General features: G+C 37.8%; 2 protein-coding genes across 2 annotated transcripts in view; one reads left to right on the forward strand and one right to left on the reverse strand.

Annotated features, from left to right (window-relative positions):
- Positions 1 to 17,155, forward strand: part of LOC134803668 (zinc finger protein swm) — a 70,338-nt gene extending 53,183 nt beyond the window's left edge. Inside the window, exons 22-27 of the mRNA XM_063776457.1 lie at positions 2,252 to 2,335; positions 3,338 to 3,441; positions 8,019 to 8,166; positions 9,472 to 9,600; positions 13,649 to 13,750; positions 16,628 to 17,155. Coding sequence (XP_063632527.1) covers positions 2,252 to 2,335; positions 3,338 to 3,441; positions 8,019 to 8,166; positions 9,472 to 9,600; positions 13,649 to 13,750; positions 16,628 to 16,711 — 651 coding nt within the window. The 3' untranslated portion in view covers positions 16,712 to 17,155. The remainder of the gene's footprint in view (positions 1 to 2,251; positions 2,336 to 3,337; positions 3,442 to 8,018; positions 8,167 to 9,471; positions 9,601 to 13,648; positions 13,751 to 16,627) is intronic.
- Positions 1 to 20,264, reverse strand: part of LOC134803756 (uncharacterized) — a 102,374-nt gene that overhangs the window by 29,136 nt on the left and 52,974 nt on the right. The window lies entirely within an intron of this gene.

Genomic DNA, 20,264 nt, shown 5'->3' on the forward strand with positions numbered 1-20,264 from the left:
GCTATACTATTAAAAAAAAAATCTTCATTTTTTAATATAATAATTATACTTAAACCAAGACATAAACTCAACATATATAAAATTGCAAAACCACCTAAACGTGTAAACGAAATATTTACAATTGAATCACGCCAAAACACTGACAAATCTAGTTTAAAACTCATTGCAAAACGCATGTGTACGTAAATGTGGCCTTTGAATATAAATATGTAACATCAAAACAAAACATACATCCCATTAATCATATATAAGTGTAACCATTAACAGGCCGTCTTAAACTAAAAATGAATTCTTTTCACCTATAAACAGAATTCATTTTAGTATAAGGCGGCTAGTTATTGAAACCTTACACTAAAATGGACTCTGTTTATAGGTGAATAGAATTCATTTGGTGGCCAATTACTAAAACCGGCCAGTTACTGGCGAATTGCCCCTAATTATTGTAAATAATATTTAGTGTTGACGAAACGAGAGTGTGATATTATATCTAATGAAATTTTTCGGTTATAAAAAAAAAATAGTACACGCGTTTTTCATAATGTCTACTACCAAATCCATCACTAAGGGCGATCGGCAGTCCGAGTTTTTACGGTCCGACATGGCACGCCATTAAATGTATATAGTAGCTTGTGCACTACACGTAATTTTACCGTCCGACATTTAATTTTCCCCATTCCGGACCGTTTTTTTCCGGTCCGAGATGACAGCTATGAAAAACGTGTTTATGCTTGTGCACTGCGTCTGGAATTAGTATTATTCATGACTTGGCCGGGCGGGGGCGGGCTAGGGGGGGGGGGGGGGGTGTTTCATGCCACTGCGCCGCACCTGCGAGTAAAAAGACGGATAAGTGCACAAGCCAATCATCCGTTTTTTTCATGCCATATCGGACCATGAAAACTCAGACTGCCGGACAGTAAAATTCATTGTAGTGCACAATCGCCCTAAGTACGAGTAACTCATTGTTCATACATCCATCAACTCATTGTACGGTCTTTGGTCATTTAAGTTGGTAGAATTGTGTGTGCATATTGTGCATTAATTAATATTAATATAGTTGAATACGCTTTGTACATATATGTAGTAATAAATACGTAAAACGTAAGTAAAGTCTTTGATTATTAGGTCGATAGAGTCCGTATTAGCTATACTTGGCCAAGCAAATCTAGTCAGTAGCAAAAGGCGGCAAATTTGAAAAATCGCGGGTTGTCAACACAGTTTTCGAATAATTTTGTGTTTTATCTGTGGAATGTTGATCGCGAATGACAGCCATTTTGGTTTGTTTACATTCTGAATCGTTGCTATTTTAAAAGATATTTCTCTTGTCACCATTAAATACCAATGTATTCAATTAGATTGTGCATGAACTTAATGGGTCCTCTACACGATGGGCCAGCGCCGGCTACTCCAAGGGACGCATTTATGCGTTAGAGGGAGCAAGTGATATTGCTATCTCATTCTACCGCATGCCTGCGTCCCTTGGAGTGGCCGGCGCTGGCCCATTATGTAGAGGAGCCATAAGCAAAATCAAGGTGCCTAAAATGTACAATTATGCCCGTTGATCGTAAATATCTGTAAAATTTGAGGTTATGATAATTACATGTTTTGGTTTGATGTACATTGCTGCTTTTCTTAACGCAATACTGCTCCTTGAGTGTTGCCCTACTTCACTTTGCTGTACATATTGCTACTGACATACTTTGCTTGACAGACTATAAGTTCGTAGTGACTAAATAGAACAAAGTGAGGGAGTGACATTAAAAACGTCACATTTTCATAAAGATTTGGATCAATGATGTCATTGCCACACTTTGTCGTGGCAAATGCCATTCAGTTAGGTAATATTTTAAGATAAATAAAATAAAAATACCTGTTGCCAGATTTGACGAAAAATAACAAAGATAAATCTATTTTTTTTTAATAATTTTAATTTATCAAAACTCACCTTTGTTTGTTTATTGAAAGATAGACCAAGAAAAGTCTGCAGTGATTTTGATACGCCACGCAGTGCAAGTGTTATTTTAAACGTCAAACTTCTATGAAATTATGACGTATAAATAACACTTGCACTGTGTGGGCTATCAAAATCGCTGCAGACTTTTCTTGGTCTAACTCAATAAAAATTTTGTTTTCATGATCTGGATTGATTTGGCTGAATGATACAAAAATATCAAAATTACAATTAAATTCCTTTCATTATCAGTCGGTACTCGTATCCGCGAAGTATTTTCTAATATTTTTAATTTGTCACCAGGCAAACGCTAAAAAACCGAAGACAAGAGAAGAGGCGCAGAAGGAGATCCTAGATGCAGAGTTGGACATGTTCACCAAACAGCAGGTAAGCTTTGTCAAAGAGAATTTGAAATAGAGGCGGATTGTCAAAGCAAATTGTGTAGCCGCAGTAAATGGGGTTGGCAACTGTCAAAAGTTTACATAGATGGCGCCATCATAGCTTGCCACTTTTTGTATGAGATTTGGCTTAAAGGGCTGGCATCCAGGGTATTAAAAAAACGAAAATTTGACACAATTCTAGCGATTGACAGGGCAAGCTATGATGGCGACATCTGCTAAAAACTTCGACCGGCCAAGATTAAAACTGTTAGAACGCCATTTGACTTTGATCCTTATTCTTTCACTGATATGTGTTAAATTTGTTAAATATTGAAATTAACGCCATCTACTCGAAACTCTCGAAAGTAAGCCAAAGGTTATGGCGCCTTTGGCCTGCTGTTAATAGACTGATCAACGTCTCGCAGCAATGATCTATGAAACATCCCATACAATAAAATTTAGCGAACATTTTAACGGTGACAGTTGGTTTGGTGCAAGCGACCCTAAGAGTTGCTGTTTGTACCAAAAAAAATATTATTGCAAAGGACTATGCGTCAAAATTGCCCCAAAACCAACAGAGTTGAGAGTTAGGTCATTAGATAGGTATTTTTCTGTACTTCATTTCGTTCTATGGGCTCCAAGCGGAATTCCATTGCAGAACTGAGAATTTGGTATATTAGTCAAAATGTCGTCACCCTTATTCCCTAGGCAATAGAGTCCACCGCCGGGCGAGCGCGGCAGATCATTCGGTGTGCTCACTCGGCGGTGCGCGAACATCTACCCTGCAGCAATTAATTTACTTACTTGGACTCTACTACTTAGGTAATAAGGGTGACGACATTTTGGCTAAAATACCCATATCTCAGTTCTCAGTTCTAGAAAAAAATGAAGTACATAGAAATACCTATCTAATGACCTTACTCTCATTTCTGTTGGCGTTGGGTCCAGGCTCCATACAAAGTTGCCCATATTAAATTTAGTTTTGTAACAAGTGTTGGTCTGCCTACAGGAGGGACAGGACGTGACGGACATACAGAAGAAGATCGCGGAGCTGCGCCGACAGATGGCGCTGCAGTTCCCCGCGCACCCCGCCATGCGCCGCCCGCACTCCAGGTAACTTCACTTCCGGTGTGCGAGCGAGAGCTATGCGAGTATATAGCGATGTCCCGCTCGCATACGATCCGCGTTAGTTATACGTGTTAATAACTGCGTTACACCACCGACTCGGGGGCGGATCCACTTTATGGACAGGGGGTGAAATTCTAGTTATTTTTTCGTAAATTAAACATTAAAACTTATTTATTGTGGATTCAGTCCATTGGGGGGTCATATCCAAAATTTAGTCATTATCCAAAATTGGAGTCGGTGCATAGTTTCAGGACTCCAATTCTATTCGTCTATTATACTGGCTAGCGAGTCGTGACATAAAAAAATAAAAAATCCGATTTATTTATTTATTCGTATGGCATTCAATTCAAATCTTGGTATGGTCCGACAAGAAATTGTAGAAATTTGGTGCCACTTCCTACGTAACTGTCACATTTTTGACGTGAAATGCTTAAACATGGCAACAATTTAGTATGGAATTATTTTTGTTCCATTTTATTTAATTTCTACGATTTTATGTCGCGCTATAACTATAGTATAATAACTCCACATAATTATTCATGACCAAAACCCTTGCATACTTCATCATCATCATCATATCAGCCCTTTATCGCCCACTACTGAGGCTAGGCCCCTCTTGTATACTTACACAACACTAAGTACAAATGTAGTGCATGTTTTCCATCGTATTTTCTCGGAAACGTTCGTATTTGTCATGCTACTTCAGTCGCGTCAGTACCGAGACTGACTGAAATAGCAAGACACGTTCGTACGTGTCCGTGAAAATACGATGGAAAATAATTATACACTGTATTTCATATGCTTACTAGGAAATACCAATTGATTCTTATTTTGTAAACTATAAGAACGAAATAAAACAGTTTTTTTTTTTCATTTTTATTCACAACATAACAATAACATAATTTATTATTATTTTCCAAGCTATCGCATTGTGAAGAGAAAACTAAGGTGAGATCTTACATGTGTAGCTCAATGTTTATTATCACTGTGTTGTGTTTATTATTATCCTTTATTCATTTAATTTCATAGATCAGGTTATTTATACCATGAATATAAAAGTAAAATTTAAAAACACTTACAAAAAAGTAAAAAATACATATAAATACTTGATTACTATTAATTAATACTGATAATTCGCTCTGTGGCCTATGGCACCACTGTCGAATATGGGACACATTATATTTTCTACAGTTTACAAAAGTCAAATATAGTTTGGCCCAAGACTGTCGAATTTCAAACAAAGACAGAAAGAATCATACTGTCTTTGTCTTACGCTAGTTCTAGTTAGTACCCAAAAGAAAGGGCCGAGTATAATTTTCCTGGTTCTCCATTGACTGATATTAAATTGTGTTTGCCAGACTATAGTTCACTTATTTTCACGCTGTGCTGTATCGTTACTTGGGGGCTGTCCATAAATTACGTCATCGTTTTTTGACGATTTTTGACCCCCCCCCCCCTAAAATCATCCATAAATCATGCTTCGAATGACCCCGTTTCCTCCTACGTCATGCTACCATCATCCGATGTCCAGACCCCCCCCTCCCTAGGGTGGTTCACGTTTGTATGGGAAAAATTCAAACTCTAGTTAGAAGAAGCGGCACCCCCTCATTTTGTTACACTTGTTATGTTGACAAAATACGCCAAGTTTTGTAATCTTATCTCAACTACAAGGGGGTGCTCAAACACTTTGAAATTTTTCAAAGTTGTATGAAATCCAAAAAAATACAAGTTATTATTTTTTAGATTTTTATGTAAGTAGTGGTTTTCACATTATTTGAAAGTGTGATTTAAAAGTTATTAAGTAAAAAAATATTTTTATTTCTATTTTTTATGATTTTTTTAGGTGAAATTCTAAACATCTTACTTTTGAAAAATTATAAAAAATAGAAATAAAAATGTTTTTCTACTTAAAAACTTATAAATCACATGTGCAAATAGTGTGAAACCAGATACTTAAATAAAATTCTGAATAATAAATACTTTTTTTTTTTGGTATTCATACAACTTTGAAAATTTTCAAAGTGGTTGAGCACCCCCTTGTAGTTGAGATAAAATTACGAAACTTGGTGTATTTTATCAGCATAATAAGTGTAACAAAATAAGGGGGTGCCCCGTAGGAAAATGAAAAAAAAATATATTTTTGGGCCACCCTACCCCTCCCCCCTAATTTGAAATGACGTAATTTATGAATAGCCCCTTGTCCCTACTATGCACTTTACATATATCCAACTGTGAATAAAATACATATATTTATTTATTTAATCTTTATTGCACAAGGAAAATACAGGTTTATGCGTCGTTGGACTAAAAGTAAATATGGCGATGTATAAAAATGTCTACTTGCATAAGTTCGTGCGTATATAATTTCGACGAAGTATAAAAATGTGCATCTGTACATTAGACCAAATATAAATATGTTGCGGCACTAGACTGAAAGTAAATATGACGATGTATAAAAATGTCCACTTACATAAGTACTTTATAGGTCCCTGGGCCGCTAGAGGATAATACATAGCCCAGGAAAGTGCTTCTAAAATTGTTGAAAAAAAAACTCTCACAGTTGATGGCATTAAAATATATTCAAGACTTTACTAAAAGGTAAACGTAAGATTATTAACACAGTGTAGGTGAAACACTTTAGTAAATTAGATTGCTCTTTTATCATTTTGGAATACTAGATGGCTAGATGTTACGAGGGGATGAATTTGTTCCGTATATGTATTATTATAATCCTGGACCTATGTAAAGAAAATAGTCATTTTTATATTCCGACTTGATAAGACTTAGACATTTGTATACTTTGAAAGTAGTCATTTTTAGGGTTCCGTACCCAAAGGGTAAAACGGGACCCTATTACTAAGACTTCGCTGTCCGTCCGTCCGTCCGTCCGTCCGTCCGTCTGTCACCAGGCTGTATCTCACGAACCGTGATAGCTAGACAGTTGAAATTTTCACAGATGATGTATTTCTGTTGCCGCTATAACAACAAATACTAAAAACAGAATAAAATAAAGATTTAAATGGGGCTCCCATACAACAAACGTGATTTTTGACCAAAGTTAAGCAACGTCGGGAGTGGTCAGTACTTGGATGGGTGACCGTTTTTTTTTGCTTTTTTTTTTGTTTTTTTTTTTTTTTTTGCATTATGGTACGGAACCCTTCGTGCGCGAGTCCGACTCGCACTTGCCCGGTTTTTATATTCCGACTTGATAAGACTTAAACATTTTGAAGTATTGGCTTTCTAATACTCGGACCAATTTTTATTTTATATGTAGACATTTTTATACATCGCCATATTTACTTTTAGTCCAACGACGCATAAACCAAAATACAAACGTACAAAAGGCGGACTTAATGCTACAAGGCATTCTCTACCAGTCAACTTTCGGGCAAAGCAGATAACTTGTGGGCTTGTTTGTTATATAGTCACTTTTCAATGTATACTTGTCCATAACACGTTAATAACCAGGCTGTACAAAAATAATACAAATTGATCACTATTAATTTTGTTTTAACATAGTTATATTTTACTTACAGTTGGCACAGGTAAGTATATTGTAGTAAGGTTCACCATACAAATTTTTCCTGTTTTTCATTTGAACCGTATTATATTATAAAATTGGGATCAATTTCTTTTGTTTGAGAAAGCAATAAACCCTACATAGCCGAAAGGGATAGTGCCGTACATTAGAGAGGGATAGCATGATTCCTGCCTGAATCGCTGTCAAACTTCGGTTTTGTAGGAAGTGTCCTTTTGGTATGGTAGTATAGATAGTTTCACCAGAGTTGAAATCACGCACACAACAACATTGTCATGTAATGACAGCGGGATTTTGAAATTACTGTTCTTTTATTGTACCGATGGCAAGTTCAACAGAGAATTGCAAGATAGACCAAAAAGTTTCTTTAACCTATTTTGTTAATATAGAACAATTCATCGACCTCCAACAAAACAGAAAATGCTATATTTTGATCAATTTAAGGGTCAGATATGCGTAGGTATATGAATATAAAATTAATCGTAGAAACTAAAGGTAATACGTTATATATCGCCTTGTTTTTATTTATGTAGCTGTTAAATTTGTCTTTACTTATATTTTCATTACTTTGTTATTTCATTATCAAACCTCTTCAAAGATGACTCAAGTAACTGGCACTCGTTACATGGTTGTCATACCTATTGACAACTGCATTCTAAGAGATAAGAAAACCTACAGATTCTTATTAGAATAACTACGGAGACATGGCATTTTCTAGCGAAACAATAGGTCGTGGGAAAACTTTAAAAATACAAAGTCGGGAAATAATATTCAACGTATTCTGTCATTTTAGCTATAACTTTATATTTTTTTTATTGGCATTTACTTTCATTCACTCACTCATTTGAATTCATTCATTCACTTTTTTTGCAATCAGTACTTTATGTAGCTGTGTGTGTAATCATTCACCTCAACTCAAGTGGAACTATCTATACAGTCGAGGTCAAAAATATGTTTACATTTTTCTACGTACTATTATCTATAAATATGGGCAATATTTAAGCAAAAAACACATTGTCAACAGGGGCGGCCGGTTCAACAGCGCGTCACGCTTCACCCGCGCGCCGCCCGCCTTCGTGAACCACAACCAGTCCGTCGACCACCGGCCTAGGGCGCTACTCATCAGCGGCTTTGAGAGCGACGACTCTGAGGCCCTAATACAGCATTTTGCGGTGAGACTACTTGATTGTTACCGGAGTCTGTTAACGGGGCATCTGGCTTCACCGCCTTCTTCAACAGCGCATCTTGCTTCACCGCCATAACCAGTCCGTCGACCACCGGTCTAGGGCTCTCCTCATCAGCGGCTTCGAGAGCGACGACTCTGAGGCCCTAATACAGCATTTTGCGGTGAGACTACTTGATTGTTACCGGAGTCTGTTAACGGGGCATCTGGCTTCACCGCCTTCTTCAACAGCGCATCTCGCTTCACCGCCACAACCAGTCCGTCGACCACCGGCCTAGGGCGCTCCTCATCAGCGGCTTCGAGAGCGATGACTCTGAGGCCCTAATACAGCATTTCGCGGTTAGACTACTTGATTGTTACCGGAGTCTGTTAACGGGGCATCTGGCTTCACCACCTTCGTTAACAGCGCATCTCGCTTCACCGCCACAACCAGTCCGTCGACCACCGGCCTAGGGCGCTCCTCATCAGCGGCTTCGAGAGCGATGACTCTGAGGCCCTAATACAGCATTTTGCGGTGAGACTACTTGAAAGTTAACGGGGCATCTGGCTTCACCGCCACAACCAGTCCGTCGACCGGGCTAGGGCGCTCATCAGCGGCTTTGAGAGATGACTCTGAGGCTCTGACTCAACACTTTGCGGTGAGACTACTAGTTAGTGACATTAGTGGTTCACAAGAACAAAGAATGCAATGCAGTCGCCTCCTCTGACTCCTGGCAGAATCTGCATGTCGCATCTTGTTTCTTATAGGGACCGTGCGCGTTGGAGGATCTGCCATCTTGTGGGCTACATCGGAAGCACAAACGTCACATTTACGCCTCGTGCCAAAATTCTGACGACTCCTCTGCTGCCCCCTATATTAAAACCAAAGAGAATTTGAAATAGAGAGTTACTGTCATGGTAAATTATGTAGCATTATGTGTATCTTTCGACAGTTTCGACAGACGATTAAAACTGTTAGACTATTTGACTTTGATCATTATTCTTTCACTGATATGTGTTAATTTCTTAAATATTGATATTAACGCCATCTATTCGAGAGTAGGCTGAAGGTTATAGTGCCATCGCTATTATAATATTTAACAAGTATACATACATATCAGTGAAAGAATAAGGATCATAGTCAAATGGCGTTCTAACAGTTTTATTTTCTGTCGAAAGATGGCAGTAAATTTACAGTGGCTACATAATTTACTTTGAAAATCCGTCTCTATGCACCCTATTCTCTTTGCTAAAACCTTTGTTTGCATTTAAGCAGATTTTATGCAATTATTATTTAACGTAATTTTGTTTGCAGCAATTCGGCGAGATCGTCTCGAAGGAGCTGAACCCGACGGTGCCCGAGCTGGTGCTGGTGTATGCTGCACGAGCACACGCCGAGCTGGCCGCGCAGCAGGGCCGCCACTACAACGACCGCACGCTCCAGGTATAGTACATTGTAGGAGAGGACGGAAAACCGCCAAAAGATGGACGAGTGAGTTTGAGGGCCGACACGTTAGTGGAGGCCCTCAAATAATACGAGTCCATCTTTAGCGTTTCCGGCCGAGGCATAACAGTGCTTTTCACGACTACTGCGAGGAAACAAGAAAACATTTGCATAACTATAAGTACTAGCCCGCGATTTCTCTGGTAGCAAATTACTAGCCACTGCCTGTGCTGTCTCTTGAATTTCGGTAGGCGTCAGCGTAAGAATATCATTTTCTTCACTAGAAGAACTCATTTTTGTAGCGAGCGTAGATACGTGTTTCTTGTATTTTTTAGTCAATCACAATTTACACTATCCAATTCAGTGAGTATTTTCCGATCCCGCCTTTTTTACTTTTTTTTATCACTTTTGCGTTCGCCTCTTGCGTTTTTATGTTGTTTGCTTCAAACCGACTCTAAACTTAGAAGCGTTTTTGCTAAAAAACCACAAACAGCTACAAAAGTAAAAAACGCCTTAAGCGTGAATCGAATGAACTGACTGAATGAATGAATGGTTTTGACATTTCTTTTTTCTTTAAACAAGAAATTGGTCCTATAAATAACCTAATTTTATTATTGAAGGAAAAAGTTGCGCCACAAAAGACTTTTTATTGATTTTTATGTTTTAAATTATACTCATTGCTGTAGCGAACCGTCACCAATGACAGATGATGATAACAATGAAACATTGTAGTAGTGGTGGTTCAGGTGCTACAGCTATTGCCTATTTTCCAGCTTGGTTTTAGACCATCTTTTGCCACATTTCCGAACAGTGGCGTGAAAACATACTACCATCTAGGAATCCTCCAGACATAGCATAGTAGCGCTACCCCCTCTGCCACAAATATACGGTAGTTTTACTCCATTTTCGAGTCAAGTGTCTTTGTGTGACGTCCGTGTCTTTGAACGGACCAATCACGGCACGGGACTCGCTCACCTCGTCCCTCGCACCCCAGTATTTTTGGCAGCATCGGTTTCATGAAATAATTGCTCTAAGCTCCGTCTAGAGGATTCCTAGTCTATGCATACCATGGTATAATAATATACTCCGCCTGGTACTCTCTTCCCGTCTTTTCTAGGTCACCTAACTGACACAAGCCTGCGTCATTATGCGACAGCGCTATATGTGACGTCCCACGGTCAAAGGTACCTTATGGCGGGTATGGAGTTATGCATACCCCAGTAATCTACAATAAATAAGCTATCGATAACACAAAAGATCAACCTTCTAGGTTGCGTAGTTACAGAGATATGATTTTTTGAAAATAATGTTGTGAAATGAGCAACTTCACGATAGAAAAGTTTTAAGTTTAGCCGCCTAAAAAACTATGTTTCTGAAGTAAGTTACATAGTTGAGTACAAATAATAATACCTTATATATCTGACATTAAAAAAATATTGCGACTTGTTCTGTAATGGAAATAGAAACTTTTGATATCGACTGATTTATGTGTATACTAACCAATCTCTTGAAAATAAAGTTTTATTTCATTTTCACGATTGATTGCAATGAGCTCTCAAGATTTAAATTTTATCTATTAGAAAACGACACTGACAGACAGTTTAAGCAAAAAACAATACCGATTTAGAGGTGAAAATGTATTTTCTGACTTTTTCATATAAAATCACAAAATTGAATATTTTTACTTTTAATGTGACACACAATCAATTTTTCTGAGCACATATGAAAGAAATTCTGTCATTCAAATGAAATAAATCCTAAAACCCCAACTAAATACTATATTTAACCCCTTATGCCACTTTAAACTTACATAACAATAACAGTATTTGCTCCATACATTTACGAAAAGGTACCTTATGGAAATAAATCTAATAATACATCACTACAAAATATCAATCATATTACAGTTTATCTTTTATGAATAGAAAATATTAATTTACATTAAACTGCCCCAAATTTAATTAGTTCTTCGTCATAATAATCTTAAAAAGACCAATAATTTGTATGTAATGAAAAGGTACCTTGTGATTAAGTTACATGATGAGGCATGATGATGATGGAACAGTTAGGATAAACTAATAATATTTTGGGGTTAAGATGGTATAAATCGTCTATTTCTTATCAATAATATATTTCGGTTGCTATTGAAGATAAGCGGCATTGAGGTTCAATGACCTCAGATATTCCATAAGGTAATGCGTCGGGTATTGGCATTTTTCAGCAAACCAATGGCTGATTTACTGCATGCGACCAAACCAAATGAAGATTATTCTAGTTAAGAAAGACTTGACGAGAGTAACTTTGGTATAATAGCAGGCTACTTGGATTTGTGATGTCGGTCTATGTACGGTTATAATATTTGCGAGGCGCCCCAACCAGAACTGAAATTATCAAATTAGTTTTGCAGAATGCTAATACAGTTCTCTACCAAACTTCTTTTCCCGTATTGACTAGTTTTTTTGGGAATTTTCAATCTTTTTTCCATAAGGTACCTTTTCTACTAAACTCTGAGACGACATTACTAGGCTTATAACTAACTTATAACAAAAATAAAAACAGGTAAACAAACGTTACGCATTAAGGTTTCAGATCACACAATAAAAAAAAATTGAGCATTTTTTCACCTCTTTACAAAACATTTCATATCTCCGAAACTAGAAACCCTCATAAGGTACCTTTTCCCGTGGAACGTCACATATGATAATATGCGATAGCGCTATATATAGCGGCCATGTTATTGTGACGTAGGCCTGTGTCACTCTGGGAAGAGAAGACCATGTTTTATTAGACTATGGTGCATACAACACACATTATAAAGGCACAATAGAATTAAATAATAATACTGTACTACCGTACAGAAAGGACACTTCCTACAAAACCGAAGTTTGACAGCGATTCACGGTTGAGTCATGCTATCTCTTTCTTATGTATGGCACTATCCCTTTCGGCTATTTAGGGTTGTCAAAACTCAAGTCATTATCTTATCTGTGGTCTTGAACGCAAAAGGACGTCAAGTGGAGCCAACTCTAATGATTTCAATAAATCTCACGCGGGGAGAGGGGTTTTGGCCAAAAATAGTGTAAAAATTTTGAAAGAGGCAGATCAAAAACTCCTCAACAACTCCTCACGTAATTAATGGACGTCCCCTTGTTACTGTGATCAAAGAGAATATAGTCTATAGAGACGGATTGTCAAAGTAAATTATGTAGCCACTGTAAATTTACTGCCATTTTTCGACAGAAAATAAAACTGTTAGAACGCCATTTGAGTTTGATCATTATTCTTTCACTGATATGTGTTAAGTTGTTAACTTGTTAAATATTAATATTAACGCCATCTACTCGACTATAGGCCAAAGGTATGGTGCAATCTTCTCGAGCGATGGGCGCCATAACCTTCAGCCTACTCTCGAGTAGATGGCGCTAATATTAATATTTAACAAGTTAACACATATCAGTGAAAGAATAATGATCAAACTCAAATGGCGTTCAAACAGTGTTAATATTCTGTCGAAAGATGGCAGTAAATGAACTGTAGAGTTAGACCAAGAAAAGTCTGCAGTGATTTTGATAGCCCACGCAGTGCAAGAGTTATTTTAAACGCCAAAATTATATGAACTTATGACGTATAAATAACACTTGCACTGCTTGAGCTATCGATATCGCTGCAGACTTTTCTTGGTCTAACTCTATAGTTCGTTTTTTTTAGCATTATAAATAAGGTAAACAATCTTGATGTGTCTTTTAAATGAAAAACACATTTTAAAAATAAGTTACGGCAAATATGTAACAATTATGAATCTAATACGATTACTTATGAAAGCAGAAGAGTATAAAAATATACTTCTGCTTTCATAAGTAATAGTTACTGATTTTTAAAAAGCGTTTTTCAATTAAAAGACGTCAAAATCGCTTACCTTCTTTCAAGTTCTTTCTAATGCTAAAAAAAACGAACTATAGCTACATAATTTACCGTAACTCTCCACTTCAATTTATCTTTGCTGTGATACTGTGTTTATCGACTATACCGGGTATATCCGTTGCCGCAGATCACTTGGGTGGCCAACCCGAAGACGTTCGCGGCGGCCGCGCGCGCCCCGGAGCCCGCGCCGCGCGTCGACGTGCAGCCCGAGACGGATAACGGACACGAGGTATGTTCTGCACCTGTTTATACAGCTTTTATTTAACTAGACGTCCATAGGCTACGGTGACTGCTTACCGTCAGGCGGGCCGTATGGTTGTTTGTTGTTGTATGATTGAAGCCCGAAGCCTAAGACGAGGGCTTATAGTGAGGGAAGTAGTGTCATAAGGTGCAAATTTTGCTATCGGATGAATTCACTTAGCACAGATGTAATATACGTAAAGCTAAGTTAATTGAGCCCGGTAGACATCCGCCACCCCCTGGCAGGTAGGCGGGGGGGGGGGGGGGGGGGGGGGGGGCGTCAAAGAAATTTGTAATGGATTCAAGCTTTCAACTAATTTTTAACCCCGTTAGAGGATGAATTTTTAAAATCGCTGAAATTACTTTTCTTGTATTCTAATAATATGCGCATATTAAAAGTTTCAAACCCCACACTTGAAAAAAATTTTGATCCACATACAAATTTTCAACCCCTATTTCGCCATCTTCGGGGATGAATTTTCAAGGTGTCTCGGGCAGGCTGCGGGCGCCTACGGAGGGGTGGCAGGGGTTGTTGCGTAATAAGCTGGTTTGCGCGCGTACTTTGTTTGATTTCGCGTTTGAGGCTTAGCCGGTGTGAGGTGACGCTGACACCTCCGCTGACTCACTGCCGCTTAGGTTGAATCAGCAGAGTCATGCGAGCTTACTGGGCTATTTCCCTCAACTCCGCATCCCCCCTATAGTCTCCTCTTCCCAGTCCTTGCTGCAGGATCTGCTGGCTGGAGTTGCCCCTAGTATCAGTATCAGTTCAGTAAACGCTGAAATTAGTTTTCTTGTATTTCAATACTATATCTTTTAACGAAGTTTGAAATTCCTTGCTTAAAATAAAACATGAACCCCATACAAACTTTCATCCCCTTTTTAACCCCCTTAGGGGTTGAATTTTTCAAAATCGCTTCTTATCTCTAATACACATAATAAATGTAACCTGGTGTGCAAATTTCAACTTTCTAGCATTTGTAGCTTCGGCTGATAATAGTAATAGTTGAATAAAAAAAAATAGCAAACCGATTTTGATTTGATCGTCAATATTTTTATTTTTTTCTAATAAACTGTTCAATTTATGTCTCAAAAATTAATTCCTCATGCCCGATTTATCTGGAAATGATACCAAACTCGAGGTGGTAGGTAAATAGACGCCGATATGCGGCGTGTAACTTTGGATGCGCCCCTGCCTACCCACCAGGGGGTGGCGGATGGCTACCGGGCTGGATTGACTTAGCTTTACGTATACTTCATCTGTGCCAAGTGAATTCATCCGATACCAAAATTTGCACGTCCCATACATTGGGTGACACTACTTCCCTCACTATTAGTAGGTAAACACGAGTTCTTATTTCCGGTAACTCCCGTGGCACACACGATGTTTGAAGAAAAAAAAAGGGAAATCGGTAAACTTATAGCTGTTTTTTTTACGTACATGGCAACCCTAGGTTGAAATTTAAAATTTACGGCCCGTTTCGCCTATGTGTAATCTAATACCTTTAAACGAGTAATTCTTGTTTATTGCAAACCTTGGCTTATCGGTGATACATGGTAATTCGGTGATACTCCGTTATAATCTTACACAGTTCTCACCATGAGGAAATGCGAGCTATAAAATCATTGGCAGCTGTCAGTTTTGATGCTTCCAATCGGGTTGGCAGCGATTTAATTGCTTACATTTCAGCATTGTAAGCTCTGCGAAAGATAACAACCCATTATCACCGAATTACCAAGTATCACCGATAAGCCAAGGTTTGCCCTATATATAATATTTCGGGGATCTTGGAAACGGCTCTGACGATTTCGATTAAATTTGCTATATGGGGAATTGCGGGGGCGATAAATCGTTCTAGCTAGGTCTTATCTCTGGGGAAACGCGGATTTTTGAGTTTTTATATGTTTTCCGAGCAAAGCTCGGTCTCCCAGATATTAACACCCTAAACGAGCAATATGAGACACAAATTGACAGGGCGCAATAAGCCCATAAGAAATTGCATATACAAGGGAAATTCGACCCTTGCCGCTGTGTCCCAGGACCTGGGACCCAGGTGACGCCGGTTCGAGTCCAGCCTCGGACACTGGAGGCCTTGGTCACTATTTCTTTCGTATATCGCCGCTATACTTACTCAACCTCGTATCTGCAACACTCACAATGATGACAAAAACACCCGTATTCCGAATGAAAGAAAAGCGCAGAAATTTTTGCAGATATGAGGTTGAGTAAGTATAGCGACGATATGACATTTATTTCAGTTTATAAGTGTGATGAAATAGTTATTTTCACCTCAGCAGATCGAACAAGGGTACTTTGTTTCTTAAAAACAGTGAGCAAAATGCGATTTTGCTCACTGAGTCATTTTGTCTCACTCAGTGAGCAAAATGCGATTTTGCTCACTGAGTGAGACAAAATGACATTCAAGTGACCTTTATAGTCAAATGTCATTTCAACATGCGGGGTCTAATACAAGTTCGATATACCTGGGTTCTATTATCTCTGTCCCTCTAGGTATGTTCTCACTGCTTAGGGTGAAAAATTTTGTGTACTACACGAGATCAAAGTTATTTACATCTCGTGCGCTTTTGAATCCCTTACTACGCTCAAGATTCTAAATTAGATTCACTCGCTACGCTCGTGAATCTATTATAGAATCTTTCGCTTGCACGGGACTCAAAATAAGCACTCGAAGAAATATCAAACTTTGATCTCTTGTTGTACAATAGTTATTTGTGCTTATTTTGAGTCCCGTGCAAGCGAAAGATTCTAATAGCGTAGCGAGTGTCGCACTGTTTTTAAGTAGCAAAGTACCCTTGTTCGAGCTGCTGAGGTGAAAATGGAATTTTTGACATTTGACTGTTTGTGCAGCAATCGGTGGGTGCGACGGTGGACTCTCTGCTGCGTTTCGACGACGACGATGAGGAGGACGGTGACCGCTCCTGGCGACGTTGACCCCGAGCCGGCTGGCGGCCAGCCAGGACACTCTAGTCTAGATCTAGACCTAGCCCTAACCTAGCCATACACTAAATTATACACTAAAATAACCAACGAGACGAGAGCGAGCTGGGGCCTGTTCCTCAAAAGCTTGTAACTTGTAATACAAACGGATGTCACTTTGACAGCTTTTGGACCGCGAGCCACGAACAGATATCCATGACCAATCGTCTCCCGGGCGATAACTTGTATATTGGTTAACGGCTATGTATGATGATCCCTCATGGACGTCAGCTGGCACTAAAAAAAACTTTTTTTACATGTTCATGTGATCAACCGACGGTCTTTCCACCGCGATACAACCGGCTGACTATTTTTTTAATTCATGATAGCATCTAAACTGTCATCTGACAAAGTATCAAGCGGGAGGCGATGACTGACGATATTTGCACCTGGCCCGCGGTCTATTTTGTTAGAGAGGGCCTTCCACTTGTATTACAAGTTACAAGCTTTTGAGAAACGGGCCCCTGGCAGACTCTGCCGTAGCTCTACCTAACGCAAAATTATTAAATTTATGGGAAACTAGCGAACCGCCCCGGCTCCGCACGGGTTACAGAAAACCTTAACAATTTATACACCTAAATTCCACAAGAATCACTCTATCGATATATGAAAACCGCATGAAAATCCATTCAGTAGTTTTTTAGTTTATCGCGAAGTTACACACACAGACAGACAGACGCGGCGGGGGACTTTGTTTTATAAGGTGTTGTGATTACCTCAAATCATTGACTTCTTGCAATCGGATTAAATAATATTTATGATATTGTACAAATCATCAAACCAAACGGAACTATGCTTAAATTAAGCTTCTATAGTTCGTTTTTTTTAGCATTAGAAATAAGGTAAACAATCTTGATGTGTCTTTTAATTGAAAAACACGTTTTATAAATAAGTTACGGCGAATATGTAACAATTATGAATCTAATACGATCATTTATATTCTTATGCTTTCATAAGTAATAGTTACTGATTTTTAAAAAGCGTTTTTCAATTAAAAGACATGTCAAGATTGCTTACCTTCTTGCAAGTTCTTTCTAATGCTAAAAAAAAACAACTATATATTATAATATTCATTCATACTTAACAGTAAATATGTATATAAATAAATGAAAAAAATAATATACGTCGCCGTAACAAAAGCAATATAATATACAATGAATTTTTTGAAAATAAAATTTATATTTGTTGTAATACATGCCGTTGTAGAAAGTTTGCTATTACTAACGCAGATTACCAAACTACACGCTTAATCTGTTTTTATACAGGGTGAAATTTTAACCATTAACCATACTCTGCGTAGTGACTATAGGTCATACTGAACAACTTTTATTATGGGACCAATGCAGAAATCGCGAAAAATTTGGCTGTCCCATAGAAATCAGCGGCATCACATTAGCCGGAATGTATCTTCTTCTTCTTCCTCGCGTTATCCCGGCAATTTGCCACGGCTCATGGGAGCCTGGGGTCCGCTTGACAACTAATCCCAAGAATTGATGTAGTTACTAATTCTTACGAAAGCGACTGCCATCTGACCTTCCAACCCAGAGGGGAAACAAGAACTTATTGGGATTAGTGCGGTTTCCTCACGATGTTTTCCTTCACCGAAAAGCGACTGGTAAATATCAAATGTTATTTCGTACATAAGTTCCGAAAAACTCATTGGTACGATCCGGGGTTTGAACCCGCGACCTCTGGATTGCAAGTCGCATACTCTTAACCCTCAAATGCATCAGTAATTATGCATTTCACATAATTGTCTGCCGATTCTAGGAAAAATTGTAAAAAAAATATAACTTCGATTTTCACCGCGAAATCAGTGTTAGACGTTGAATTGGCTAAATCATATTTATGTAAATATGTAATTTTCAGTAATAGATATATGAAATGTTTTACTACCACTAGAAAGGTACACTATTTGTGATATACCTATGATAAAGTTTTTAAATATAAAATAATTACAAACCCCGAAAACATCGTACAAAATCACATACTAAAAATTATCAACTTCTGGATTTTTCCAAGTACTCCGACTTTTCGTCTTAAAACGAATGTAATTTGTATAAATTAAAAATATTGCGTAAATTTAACCCTTAAATCATCACCCTACTACTTGACGTTTGGTATAAAGGTGCGTTCAAGAACGTAAGCCTTTTTTTTAAATCTGAGAGCTGTGTAATGCTTTGTAGACATTTGGCAACACTATGCATTTAAGGGTTAAGCTAGGCCACCAGCGCTTCCTAATATCCTTAATAAAAGATGTTCAGTATGACCTACAAAGTTACTACGCAGAGTATGGCTAGTGGTTAAAATTTCACATTGTATTCCCGATATTAAAATTACAGGCTCTGTGCGCTGTAGACCCTTCGAGCATTACTTAAAACTGATTAAATGTATAGCTACACCTATACTCTGTATCTTTAGGTATTTAAATAAAAGTAAATAAATAATTTGTTCATTTTCAGGTAGTTATATATAGATTTTGTTTACTTTTATTTAAATACCTAAAGATACAGAGTATAGGTTGTGTAACTAGATACCACCCAAACACCAAAATATAAGCAATATAGAACATTCTTATGCTTTTTCATATAATACATATACACTTTATATAAGTATTTACTATTATAGAGTATTTGGCGCATAATGCAATAAAAGTCAAGAGTTGTAATACTTGGAATTGTAACACAATATGAGAGACCCTACCGCGAAAAACGTAAATCGAAATTTCTTTATCCGCCTCTATCGCTCCAATATGCAAGGATAGAGAGGCAGATAACGTATCAATGAACATTTAACAGCTAAAACCTAAAAATTAACAGTGCTAGCTTTGATAAGGTAATCGGCAGAACACCATAGACATTACAGACATTTAACTTTAAGATTATTCTTTTCAAGTACAAATTAAATGAAACGAATATGGTCGGTTCTATTATAGTATATTAAGTCGGTTTGAAATGAGCTCGTCCATTTTTGTAAACTATTGTGTTTAAAAATATAGGTCCAAAACGCAAAAAAAATTACAATACAGTAGGGTAATTCGCCATTAACTGGCCACTTTTAGTAACTGGCCGTCCTAAACTGAAAATGAATTATATTCACCTACACCGTGTTTTTTTTGATTTCCGTTAATTTCAAGGGTGCATTCCTGAGCTTAAATCAAGTAACTTTCTCAAAGACACCGATGTTCTAATTAAGTCCATTTCGGAGATAATCCATAATTTATTTTTTTCCTATAAGGCCTCTACAAGCGTGTACACTTGCCTTAGGGCCGGTTTACATATTGATTAGTGTTTAGAATGAGTTCATACATTTGCTACTAAACTTAAGTACAATCTCGGTCGATTGATGTACGAAATGACATTGATATGTCACAGATTTCAATTGTTTGGTTGAGTTAAATGTAATGCCCGTGTTACAACAACGCTATATGCTACATTTAATTACTTTTTAAACAAAAAAAAAACAAAAAAAAATGTTTTTTTTGAAAATTAACTATGCCATTTAGTTC

Source organism: Cydia splendana, chromosome 27 (assembly GCF_910591565.1).
Source record: "Cydia splendana chromosome 27, ilCydSple1.2, whole genome shotgun sequence".
Classification (NCBI taxonomy): Eukaryota; Metazoa; Arthropoda; class Insecta; order Lepidoptera; family Tortricidae; genus Cydia; species Cydia splendana.